General features: G+C 48.4%; 1 protein-coding gene across 1 annotated transcript in view; it reads right to left on the minus strand.

The window, feature by feature from the left end:
- The window catches only part of LOC130131423 (FERM and PDZ domain-containing protein 4-like), a 121,166-nt gene extending 116,476 nt beyond the window's left edge, over positions 1–4,690 (minus strand). The window contains exon 1 of the mRNA XM_056301099.1: positions 4,446–4,690. Within this exon, the coding sequence (XP_056157074.1) occupies positions 4,446–4,690 (245 nt within the window). The remainder of the gene's footprint in view (positions 1–4,445) is intronic.
- Between the last annotated feature and the right edge of the window lie 8,894 nt (positions 4,691–13,584).

The raw sequence follows: 13,584 nt of genomic DNA on the forward strand, positions 1-13,584 counted from the left end.
ATCCCTATACTGTTTCAACAGGCCAAGTACTGCCATTTCACTCACAAATCACAAGACAAGGAAAGGTGCGCAGTCTTATCCAGAAAGGGCCAGTGTGGGTGAAGGTTGTTGTTCCAACCAAGCAATTACACACACCTGTGTCTCTTAATCAAGTTCCTCAGCAAAGACTCTGCTGGTTAATTAGTGGGATCAGGTGTGTGTAACTGCTTGGTTGGAACAAAAACCTTCACCCACACTGGCCCTTTCTGAATGAGATTGCCCACCCCTAATCATCCCAAGGCAGTGTATGACACTGAAAACCACCCAAGCAGACAGCAGCCCCAGTTATTACTGATACATATTAATGTGACTGACTATGAATAGGCTCACCACAATGCCAGCCTAAGGTAATCACACAGCACTGCTGAATGCAGGTTTAAAAATAAGGCTTATCGAGTGTGCTAGGCCACTTCGTACAGAACTGCAAAAGCAAACGCATAATGAACTTGACAAACTGTGTCACTCCACAATACACGTTACGCATACAGACACACACACAATCACGACAGATAATACTGCTCAATGCACAGGCAGCGTAATACAATGGTTCTTACCTTAAAACGTTTTTTTTTCTTTGCAAACTCGGTTCAAGTCCTCAGAGTCAGGCTGTGCGTTGCCGCAGCCGACGGTAGACGCGTCCAGGCTAGCTCTACGGCTAGCTAGCTAGCGGCTAGCTCGACGCTCTCCGTTACTGCTAGCTAGCTAGCGGCTAGCTCGACGTCCTTCGTCGGAATGCCCTCTTCTTCACTTTGTTTAGCTTTAGAAAAAAAACTACTTATTAGTGGGACTTTTTTTTCTAACGTGGCCGCTTCTTTCACTCCATTTTCCTTTCTTTTGGCAGCCCCGCTGGGCTTCTGGGTACCGCCGTCCATATTTTGCCGCTTAGCAAGTTTTCCCAGCGCACGTCTCACTGATCCGGGTCAGGTAAAAAAAAAATCAACTCCACTCTTTTTAACCTCGACTTAGCCTAAATAAAACTGATCTTGGATCTGTGCAGTGTAAAGCAGCCGCTCTCTATGCCCGCCCACCGTGCCCGTTAGCCAATCAACAGAGTGCATTGCCGATCGCTCACCGGTTACCACCTGCCCGGCCATCTCACCGATATAATAATCAATCGTGAGGCTTAATTTTCTTGGAAACAACTTTTATTTCATTCTGATTTGATATTAATGAAGATCAAGAGCTCAAGCTTTTTGTCATATTTCTGTGGAGTCCGACATAAAGAAACAAATACACCCCCCCCACCCCATCGCGGGGGGGGGGGGGCTTTTGCGCTCCAGGGCAATCTGGGGCTGAGCACATGCCCAGATTGCCTTTATGGTAGATCCCTTATGGTAGATTCCTTATGCCCTTATGGTAGATCCCTTATGGTAGATCCCTTATGCCCTTATGGTAGATCCCTTATGCCCTTATGGTAGATCCCTTGTGGTAGATCCCTTATGTCCTTATGGTAGATCCTTTATGGTAGATCCCTTATGCCCTTATGGTAGATCCCTTATGCCCTTGTGGTAGATCCCTTATGGTAGATCCCTTATGCCCTTATGGTAGATCCCTTATGGTAGGTCCCTTATGCCCTTATGGTACATCCCTTATGGTAGATCCCTTATGCCCTTATGGTAGGTCCCTTATGCCCTTATGGTAGATCCGGCGATGGGGGGGGGGGTACCTGCAGTCAGTTTAGACTGAAGAGGTCACTTAGATGAGTGATGAAACGTTTCTCTCAGTAAACGTTATATCTCAGTAACCGAACCTGGATTATTGAGCATGCATAAGGATGCACGCTCAATAATCCAGATAAGAAAATCAAAGAAAGTTGGATCAGTTCATCTGGACATGACGTTTGTGTCCAGATGAACGGATTCAACTTTGTTTGAAAGGCATTGAATAGTATATGTTATCTGACTTCACCGGTCAGCGTGCCCCACGGATGTCCCTCTGACAGACTCTGCAGCCTTGATCCTCAGGCTGCCCCTGCAGTGCAGCAGGCTCCAACAACCATAACCCAGCAGCAGCAGCAGCAGAAATCACTCCATGCTCCAGTCGAGGGGAGGCAACAAATGTCAGGACGTGCAAAAGAAAAAGAAAACAGCAAAGTCGACAGCTGTGAAACAGCAGTTATGACAGAAACGGGTTGGAAGATAAATTGTAAACAAATAGAAAAATAAAAATGGGATGATTGGTTCAAGGGCACGGAGGCTTGTGAGAAGTCTTCTGAAACTGGGAGCGAGGGTAGGGGTCATCCATTTGCAATCTCTGATTATCTCAAAGCACTCTCTCTCTCTCCCTCCCTTTACATGTTTGGTTCTGTTGCTTTAGAGATATGGTCAGGATCAGTGAAAAATTAAAGAGGGGGGGGAAATTATAATTATTAGTTCTCTCCAGAAAAGGATGGCGATTGAATGCTGAAAAATTGATATATCATTCCTTCTTTGTTTTCCATCCATCCATCCATCATCCAAACCGTTTATCCTGCTCTCAGGGTCGCGGGGATGGTGGAGCCTATCCCAGCAGTCACTGGGCGGCAGGCGGGGAGACACCCTGGACAGGCTGTCAGGCCATCACAGGATTTTTTTCCTCAGTGTTTTTATTCCTCTTCAGGGCATGAAAAAAACAAATTTTTAAACACCCGTTTTTCAAGAAGTTTTTCATATGTCCACTCGGGTGGGCCGCATATGTTTCAGTTTCCAACTGCAGATTCTTTGTTTTCTGCAGATTGTTACTGCAGATTCTTAATATCAGTAGTCAAAATAAACCATGACAGACGTCTGGTATACTGGGAGTGACACTCCTGGGCAGTTGTGGGTGACAGGTGCAAAGACAGCGTTTGACTACAAGTGTAAACACATTGATATTTGACATTTGCTGTCATTTTGCATAATTTGCTTACTGTGAAAACACACACACCTAAAATGACCCTGACAACATTTTGGTCTGTACTTAGGAGACTGAAATTTGCCATTTTCGATCAGGCGTCTGAGCTTGACTCTTGTTCCTTTGACTTTACCAGAGTGAATACCATCAGATTACTGCTCCCTTACGCCTCAGCTGTAAACACAGAACCCACAAGATGGGAGGAAATATGGATGCTGGCAAACTAATTAAACACTTATTGATCAGTCTTCACATTAGCGTCGACGGAGTTAGCATGCCCATAATACACAGTAGGGGAGTTTATGCTACGTTATTGTTAGCATATCAATTTCAACTTCTTTTCTTAGAATTTATACCATATTTCTGCCGGGCCAAGAGCAAAAATATGGGGATGATTAACTGGTTTTCTGCAGGATTTCAGAGCACTTTATCGGCCATTTAACAAATCGTAATCCTCGTCAGTTTTCCCAAGACAAACACAAATGCCCGCTGTTCGCCGTTAAGGTTAAGGGGGTCAGAGTTTCTGGGCCGCTGGAGGCGTAAACCTGCAGACCGAGTCGGGGTTCGGTGTCACGTTCAACACCACTGTCAAATACCAGCCTCTACAGACTTGACCTTTGGGAGCTTTTCTCCCTTAGCACCGGGGCAGCTGTCCTGTTGGGAGGTGACGTGAACGTACAGAAGGTCATTTATATGACATACAGTTTGTTTTGTGCCTTGTTTGCTCGTTAGTAAGAAAATGTTTTATTTGGTGATTCAACCTTGCTCTCATGGTCATACAGAAACTATAGCACACTTGCAAGGCGTTAACTCCTGAAGGAGGCCTTCAGTAGTAAATGCTAGGCCGTGTCCAGTCTGGTTACACCATGAAGAATACTTCTGAAAACTACACGTTAAAATACTGCAGTACTTTATGGGTAATATTTTGATGTGATATGTCATTTAAAAAAACATACTTTTAATCATCCATATGAAACCCCATCTCTACAAAGAACTTTTTTTTTTTTTTTTTGGAATTTCCCCCCTTTTCCTCCCCAATTGTATCTGGCCAATTACCCCGCCCTTCCGAGCCCTCCCGGTCGCTGCGCCACCCCCCTCTTCTGATCCGGGGAGGGCTGCAGACTACCACATGCCTCCTCCGATACATGTGGGGTCGCCAGTCACTTCTTTTCACCTGACAGTGAGGAGTTTCGCCAGGGGGGCGTAGCACGTGGGAGGATCATGCTATTCCCCCCCAGTTCCTCTTTCCCTGTGAACAGACACCCCGACCGACCAGAGGAGGTCCACATCCGGCTTCCCACCCGCAGACACGGCCAATTGTGTCAGTAGGGACGCCCGACCAAGCCGGGGGTAACACGGGGATTTGAACTGGCGATCCCCATGTTGGTAGGCAGTGGACTAGACCGCCTGGACGCCCCTACAGAGAACTTCTTATAAAAGTTCATATTTCTGATGTTCTCCCACAGTAAATGCATAGATGATATATAATATTAATACCCAAACATAGTATATATTATTTGCTTTTGTGTACTTACTCCACATCTCCGAGAAAAGAAGTCTCTTGCCATGCGACCCACATAGTCGACTTGTCAGTGGTGGCATGGGAAGAAGACCTCGTTGGCCGCTGGTCTTCACGTTGGTCCTCAAAAGTCAGCGGGGTAAAACATTGGTCGGAGTCAACCGACGTGAGATCGCTGCTGAGGTCGAGCGTGGTCCAGGAGGTGCCGGAGCAGGAGGAGAGGCTGTCGTCCCCCTCTTGAAAACCATCCACTAGATACATGCTGCAGTGCAGACCGCACATTGACATCGACACAACACCAGGGAGGAACCCCTGGGAGTGGAGCGAGAGAGAGGGGAAACGTGGACCAACGGATTCAGGATGGGAGCGGAGAGGGGATCGGTGTCGATGGATGACTCGAGCAAAAAGAGGAAAAGAAGAGATCCGAGAAGAGGAAGAGAACGAGAGAAGACTTTGGGATGTGTCGAAGGTGATGCTCGACTCTGGAGTCCCATGTGCACCTCCTGGCTTGGCGCTAAGTCCGCTGAGTCTCTCTACCTCTCAGCTTCCCTGTTGTCTCAATAGAGATATAGAAGAAGAAAAAAACGGTGGACTGAGTGGACTAGTTGTATCTGGCAGCAATGAAAGACAAGACACCTGTGGGGGTGGAGGAAGAGGATGAGAAGAGGGCGAGAGAGAGAGAGAATACTAGAAAGAAGTATGGGCCAAGAGAGAGAGGGGGGTTCGCTCAGAGACTAAGAGAAGAGATGATGGATGATGGTACATTAAACAGTGAAAGAGAGAGGGGGGAGGGGACACATTGAGATAACACTTGTTGTAGACGGAAGGGGCTGATGGTGAGAGACAACAGAAAAGTGGGAGAGGAAAGGGAATCAGGTGAATCGCTTACCAGGTGATGGCCCACATCTCATTACGCGTCACTCTCCCTCCCCCCCTCCCGGCAGACAATCGAATCAGGTGGTAAGTGGATAGAGAGAGGGTGTAGGGGACGGGAAATCGATTGGAGATGTGCGGAGAGGTTTCTCGGCGGAGGCTCCTGCGGCTATATGATAGCAGCAGGCAAGAGAGTGCCGTCTCAGGTTGCAGTGATAAGCGCTTCATTACGGCGGGACTGCCCCAGCCCAAATAGCATTAGCACTCACCGCTAAAACCCATTTAGATCCTTACATGGGGGAGCTTGGTTAGCTTGCCTCCATAGGTGCTCGGGGAGGGCACTAAGAGCCTTTTTAGGCCGCGGAGGGCTGTTATCAGATTGAGGAGGGGGGTTCATAGGTGTAGCAGAAGGGACTTTTGCACACTTAGATGGAAATCAGATTTCAGTGATTGGCCTTGCTTGGACTCGCCCATCATGTCACTCAGATGTGTTCTCTGAAAGCCTCACTGAAGGTCCGCTGAGATTGGAGTTTAAGCAAGAAATGAAACCTACACATTTTCAAGAACCCAGTAAAGAAATCACTTCTTTTTGGCTGGTGTGAGTTTTTTGCCTCTTGCATCTTGGCTAAGTAAATTGTCTGAGTGGCAAATCAGACTTTTAAATCTTAATGCCAGCCATTTTGGGAAGTTGCAATCTTAAAACCGACTTTGAAACCTTCATCTCAAGTGCTTGGTTTGTTTCTGAGATCTAAGTTGTCCTAAACAATCAAAGAAAACTGGACGATACTCCACTGTCAGTCAGTGTGGTGCTGCTGGTTCTTAGTATGGACTTTTCTACATTTTGATTAACAACTTAAGGCTTCAACATGGTATATCTAGGACTACTCTTGAGCTTTGCTCTTACGAAACTGATGATCTGGTTGTCCGAGGAAGTTTAGCAAATCCTTGGTTGGCTGTCTTTATGCATGCTCAGCAATCCAGGTAGGGAAATCACGGAAGGTTGAATCAGTTCATCCAGCCACAACGTTTACTGAGAGAGAAACGTTCATCAGTCTCAACTGACTGCAGGTAGCCCCGCCCTTATAAACAATACAGTGGCATCAAGACCGAAACCAACGATCGGTTTCATATGCAAATATGCGTGATCATTGACTCGAGTTACAGTGGCCATGTGTACTATTCACAGAGGATTGGGGAATGGTTGCAATCACAGCATTATAAGATGGCGACAGATGTACTCTTAGGCCCTCCCTCGGTACAGGGATGGTCGTTCCCTCTTCACATAGACGGCCTCTTTGACTCCCCGTTCAAACCAGCGTCATCCTTGAAAGAGTGGCCACTGGCCTGTAGATGGTGAAGACTGTGGAGTCCTGGCCTGACGTGTTAGCTCTCCTGTGTTGCGCCATCCTCTTGGCTAGCAACTGTTTAGTTTCCTGGAGTACAACAGAGCAATATAGGGTACGCCGTTAAGTGCCGGGAGGATTGCCGGGACTTGTATGAAACCGGTCGTTGTTTTCGGTCTTCATGCCTTGGTTGGTCGGCTTCCAATGTTCCGACTACATCTAAGGTTGTAGTTGGCATCGTTGAGACACGTGAATTTCAAGCTACCAACGAAAGTCTTTTTCTCTCCCCGAAATGAGGAACAATGCCAAAGCCAGGCCTGGCCTACACTTCCAAGACACAGTATTATTCATGATTTTGCATCTCCACGAGTACAACTGCAACGCTTTGTCTACTCGCCTTTGATAAGTTACGGTGGCTTGACTCCAGTTGGCCCAGTACAAAACCCAGTTGGCCGGTGTTGTTCCGTCATCCCCAGGGAAGTTGGGAATCACTTTTAAAGTATTTTTTAATGCAAACAATTCAATTCGTACAAACCGTTTAATGGCGAGGCACCTGAGTTATGGTGCATGTACAATTCTACTCGAATCCTCGCGGGCCCTTGAGCCAAAAGCTCTTGGTCATTACACATCTGCTCATCACATAGGCCGAGCTCAAGCCAAATGATGATGATGCATTTTGCCTTTGGAAAAAAAAAGCCTTCCCCTTGACATCAGGTTTTTTTTTTTCTGAATCAGCCACCGTTTTTATTACCTGGCCTTTGTGTCTGATGTTTTATTACCCCCACTATGTTCTCCTCCATATTTTACTGCTTTATTATCCAACTTTTTTTTTTTACTGTCCACTGTGAATCACTTTGTAATCTCAATTGTGCTGTGTTAAAATAAAACAATTCTTCATTGTGACACTTATTAGTGAAAGTTTTTCTTCTTCTTTGTTTTCCTTTGCGATCTATAGGCTATTACAGATGACTGACTAGTATTCTTGTTCTGCATAATTTACAGTGAGTGAGCAGGTGTGGGTGTGTTTCTTAAGGACATTTTGCAGGTCACATGACTTCATGGACACATCATCAAAACTGATTTTTTTCTGGGCTCAAACTTGGGATCCTTTTTTGGAGGGGGGGGGGGGGATTTTCCCCACCCTCTGAGCCGTCCCGGTCACTGCTCCACCCCTTCTGCCGATCCGGGGAGGGCTGCAGACTACCACATGCCTCCTACGATACATGTGGAGTCACCAGCCACTTCTTTTCACCTGGCAGTGAGGAGTTTCACCAGGGGGACGTAGCGCGTGGGAGGATGGCGCTATTCCCCCCTCGCCCCTGAACAGGCGCCCCGACCGACCAGAGGAGGCGCTAGTGCAGCGACCAGGATCCACATCTGGCTTCCCACCCGCAGACACGGCCAGTTGTGTCTGTAGGGACGCTTGACCAAGCCGGAGGTAACACGGGGATTCGAACGGGCGATCCCCGTGTTGGTAGGCGACGTAATTAGACCGACCGCTACACCACCCGGACGCCCCGAACTTTGGATCCTTTGGCTGACGTTGCCCATGAAACCTTTTCAAGCAACTTTCCGTCGCATGCCACTGAGTGTCGTCATAGTTGCATTGTGTAGCAGCCATTGCAATTAACCGAGAAGCTGCGAAAGATATAGTTGCGTGGCTGCAACAAGGTTCGTGCAACCAGTCAGAGCATACCTGTCATGTGATGTCGCCGCAAATCTGACCTGTTCTGTTCTACTTGCAGGTTAGATATTCACCATGCGGGGCCAGAGACGGTCCCTTTAAGGCAGTGGGCGGGGGTTAGCGAGGGGTATTGTGGGTAGACACGAGGCTGAGGTTTTGAGCAGAATGGACTGTTGACTTTTAAAGAGTTTGTTGGAGGAAATAAACGACCCCACGGCTGTGTGGTCAAAGGGAGAAGTGGTCTCGCCTCCTTTCTTTCATCCTCCACGGTATCTTATATATTGTAGCGAATTCGGGGGGCAGTCCGTGAGACCGTCGCCGCAGCCGGGACGCGAACCCGTGTCTCCCACTCCGTAAGCGACAACGTTAACCAGTCAAGGGTCGGACCCTTTAGTCGGCTGGTTAACGTTGTCGCTTGCGGTGTGGAAGACACGAGTTCGCGTCCCGGCTGTGGCGGTTCCCGGACTGCCCCCCGAATTCGCTACAATATCGAAAAATGGTGACAGGCATGAGCGCAAGTCCATGAATGCTGGGATGGTAGTATTCATACCTTTACCTGTGCCCCCGTCCGTAGGGTTAGTGGTTGTGTCAGGAAGGGCATCCGATGTAAAATTTTGCCAAAATGATTATGCGGATTGACGAGACCACCGTTGGTGCTGTGCCCTCACATGGTACCGATGGAAACTATCAAATCCGCCTTGGCGACCCCTGGGAAACAGGGAACAAGCCGAAAGAAGATCTATCGAAGGAACACTCAGAATAATTTCATAATTCATAAAAGCTGGTCTTCTACAGACGTTCTATTCAAACCGCTCTGACTCATCCCATTGGCTGTTGCGCGTAGCTCGGATTGCATCTGAAATGCTTAGTGCAACGGTTTAGCAGCAACAACCATGCAACTCATGAATGCAACCAAAGTGGCGTGAAAAAGTTTCATGTGCAACAACGGCCTGACTTTACAGGCCTGCCACCCTGACTACAAGACCAAATCCCGCCACGGTTCCCCCATGAGAATTTCACAACCATTCCTATTTGCGGATAGTTCTAGTAGCGAATGACAGAGACGGAACGTTCCAAGTAATTATTCAGACCTGATGGAATGCCACACTGCGGTGGGCACATTAGCCCAATGAGCAATTAGAGTCCCTCAGTGTCACAGCGCTCGGGAACATCCAGTTGCAGCGGAGGGTTACTAAAGTGTCCGCTCAGGGAGAACAGCCTGAACTTACGCCCAAACCGCAAAAGCATCCAACTCCCCCCAGGATAAGAAGCCCTAGAAATATCCCATCCGTCTTCAAAAGACAAGGGTACATCAATTGGATTGGATTGCACCGAGGCCTCAACTAAAAGCCAGTTTACCTGCTGTGGGAATGAAATGACGGAAAGCTCAACCGCCTTGGCTGCATACAAATGTGTGGGTGGTTTGTTTGCAGCCGTGCATTGCTTTTTTAGCACAGGACGTTCCCATAAAAACATATAAAACCATTTTCCAAGGAGGGTCGTGGGACGCTGGAGCCTCTCCCAGCAGCCATTGGGCGGCAGGTGGGGAGACACCCTGGACAGGCCGCCAGGCCACCTCAGGGTAGACGCATTCACACCTAGGGACAATTTAGTATGGCCGATTCACCTGACCTGCATGTCTTTGGACTGTGGGAGGAAACCGGAGCACCTGGAGGAAACCCACACAGACACGGGGAGAGCATGCAAACTCCACACAGGGGACGACCCCCAAGGTTGGACAACCCTAGGGTTCGAACCCAGGACCCTCTTGCTGTGAGGTGACCACGCTAACCACTGCGCCACCTCTCTTTAAAGTTGCTGCAGTTAAAAAGCTAGTAGCTGGAGGTCGGGACCGAGCTGACGGTCCACCGCAAGGCAAGCCACCGTCTGTCCCAGCCCCAGATCAGATTTCTGGTGCTTTGCAGTCATAAAAATATATGCAAAGGAAATTATCTGAAAATGCTTCCCGAATTTGGCTGCACAAATAATCACGAGGAGGAGGGTGGTCCCAGGACGCCTGAGCATCCTTATTGGAGTGGACTGAACTCGTGACACACAGGTGATGGAAGGTGCCTATAAGGCAAAGGCCACATTGCGGGTTCACCTTAAACCTATGGGAGATAACTGGCCATGCCCATGCAAAGTCGATGAGCTGTGTTCCCACAGCAGGTATGGTGATGCTTCTAGGCCCATCTGCAGGGAGTTACTTAGCAAATCCAGACAACCAATGGGTGGCTAGACAAGCTCAGCACTTTAGAGGCAGCCAACCCTGTCATCTTTAGTTTGAGCCTATAACCTCCCATCAACAGACGCGCCGGATAATGAACCGGTACAAAAGCAAAGTGAACTGCTGGCATTTCAGACACACTTATACCATCGGTTTAGATGAGAGCTGTCAATGGGCAGCTCAAGGACAAATGCAGACCCCCTACCCCATCCCCACTGGTGTAGTAAGAGCCATGTGGAGAACAACCCCACTCTTAAGATTTGAAATGCCAGGCCATCGCTTAACATTTTCAGATCTGCCGGTGAGGACGCCAAGGGTGACTCTCCACCACCTGCAGTCTGAGGGGCGCGGAAGGTCACGAGGGGAAGCTAAATTCTCACCGAGCCGCTTCCAAGAGGTTTAAACACACATTTACAACCAATATGTTGACGTCCCACATCTGCTTTACGGTTTTGTTTTCCCAAGGACATACTGCTCAGCAGGGAGCAGGGTGTAAAGCTGGTCCCCAGTGACGTGAATTGAGCCTGAAATGTAGTCAGGATGAAATGAGGTAATATTCAATACCGAGTTTTATTGTCCCTGTATGACAATGCTGCTGTCCTCAGTATGACCCCCTGAAAACTTTTTTTAGAACTTAATATTACAAAAACACACACTACATTTAGTTGTCCGCTGAAGAGATTTTAAATAAAGATGCATTTTTTTGGGGGGCCCCTTTTCTCCCCAATTGCACTTGGCCAATTACCCCTCTGCCGATCCGAGGAGGGGCTGCAGACTACCATGTGCCTCCCCCGAGGCGCTAGCGCGGCGACCAGGACACGTACCCACATCCGGCTTCCCACCCGCAGACACGGCCAATCGTGTCAGTAGGGACGCCCGCCCAAGCCGGAGGTAAAACGGGGATTCGAACCGGCGATCCCCGTGTTGGTAGGCGACGGACTAGACCGCTACGCCACCCGGCCGCCCTGTTGAAGAGATTTTAAATAAAGTTGCATTTTTATGATCTCTTTATGCAAGCAGGTGTTGCAGTCTTGGGGTTTATTTGGTACCTCCACTGTGCAGTCATCTCACCAAAACAAGTGGTCCTCACAACTGAGAGTTGTGTATCAATACCCAAGTCTCGGTTAGGCCTGGTCGCTGACCTAATGCCCTAATCTAGACCCATATTCTGGATAAATGGAGGAAGTCTGATGACTCATCCGGTGTAATCCAACGGGATCCAGTTGATGTGTGACAATGGAAACAGATAAAACAAAACCCCGTGTTTTAAACAGTACTTTTATATTTACATTTTCACAAGGTCATGAAAAGTAACAACGGTCAACGGGAAAAGCAGTTGGGGATGCAGCCGGATTATCCTGCTGCATGAATAGCTTATGTTGCATCCGGACCAGAGTCGGAAAAAAAATGCCTACACATTTTAGTTTTAACTCTACTTGGAGATGGGCAAGATTTGGCGCTATACAGTTTAAACGGTTCACTGTCATTCACACCACGCGTGTACGAATCCGATTTTGAATGCTTTCCTGTGAACTATTGTCGACCGCATGGGAAAACCCTCACCCATTCCACACTTCCAGTTTGTTCACCGGACTCACTAAAGTGTTTCGCAAATGCCAACGGACCCAGACTCGGGTTAAAATGTACTAAGGTTAAAACCCCCCTTGAACAGGCATTACGCTTGGCAGAATATGGGGCGGGTCACAGCGGAAAGGGGCAGGGGGCTTCATTCAAGATATGCATGTATACAGATAGGGCTATCGCCTCAAGTCCTTCATCCCTTGTTCATTTTGTAATCGTTCTCTCTTTTGTCTCCGTCGTCTCCGATCAAAATGTTGAGCAGAAACGGAGAGAAGCGGGAAAACACACAGGCTGCTAGCGGGGAGCGAGAGACACGAAACGGGCCTTTGGAGACGGACACACGGCAGGGATGTGCACAGGACAACACACAAAGCATTAGGAAGCCGGATGATGTAAACCTCATGCTGCCGATGGGCCGCTTACGTCCAACACAGCTGCTGTTGCATTATGAAAAAATATATTTCTGTTTAAAAGTTTTTAAGGAGTCACTGAACTGGAACAGCCCGGCATAATTGTGAGGTGTCACCAGGAGAGGAGGAGCGCGTCCTTGGTTTACAGAAATATCCAGATGGATCACCGGCTGGGTAGTAGTCGAGTCTTCTATAGAAAAGTCACTAAATAGGAGGGGGGTTCGCCGGAACCCAGCTGGGACTCGGGCATGCAAATTTGCATTAGTTAGGCAAAAAGAGAGCACTGGTGCACCATGCACTGTGCGTCATGAGAGAAATGATCCAGAATGACAGCTAAAATGGGGGGGGGGGGCAGCATGTGAACGTGGAGCATCGAAGATGGCGGTGCAAATTCACGTTTGCAGCGGCCTCACCCAGTACCGATGTGGGAAGATTGCAGCGTGAATTCACGTTTGCAGCGGCCTCACCTAGTACCGTCCATGCAGTGTCTTTGTCCATGTCTAAGTTTGTGTTTTCGTTTGACGGCTGGGAGAGCTGGCGCTGGATCGGATGGGAGAGCTTGGTCTGCTGCGTCCTGTGGGCCCAGGGACCACGGTCCTGCCCGGGGGGCTGCGCCCGAGGAGGTAACACTGAGGGCAGTCTGAAGGGACAGTTCCGATAACACCAAGGGCGGTCTGGCGGCGGCCTCACCTGGCGTTGACCGTGGTGCTTTTGGTGTCGTCGGGTGAGGAGGTGTGTCGAGGGAGTTTGGCTGGAGAGGTGGCGGTCTGACAGGATGCGGAAGCGGGGCAGGCTAAGCTAACTGCTAGCCCATGCAGACCAGCAGTTCTGACAGTCATCCTGGCTGGCGTTCGTTCCCTCGGACAGCAATTTTTTTGTTTAGTTTGGACATATGTGTTTAATTTGGATATATGTGTTAGTTCGGATATGTGTTCTTGTAGTTCTTGTAGTTTCTGGATATGTTTTTTTTTTGTGTTTCACTTCTGTGGGCAACGATATTTTGTGTATATATATATATATATATATATATTGTATAT

Source organism: Lampris incognitus, chromosome 21 (genome assembly GCF_029633865.1).
Source record: "Lampris incognitus isolate fLamInc1 chromosome 21, fLamInc1.hap2, whole genome shotgun sequence".
Lineage (NCBI taxonomy): Eukaryota > Metazoa > Chordata > Actinopteri > Lampriformes > Lampridae > Lampris > Lampris incognitus.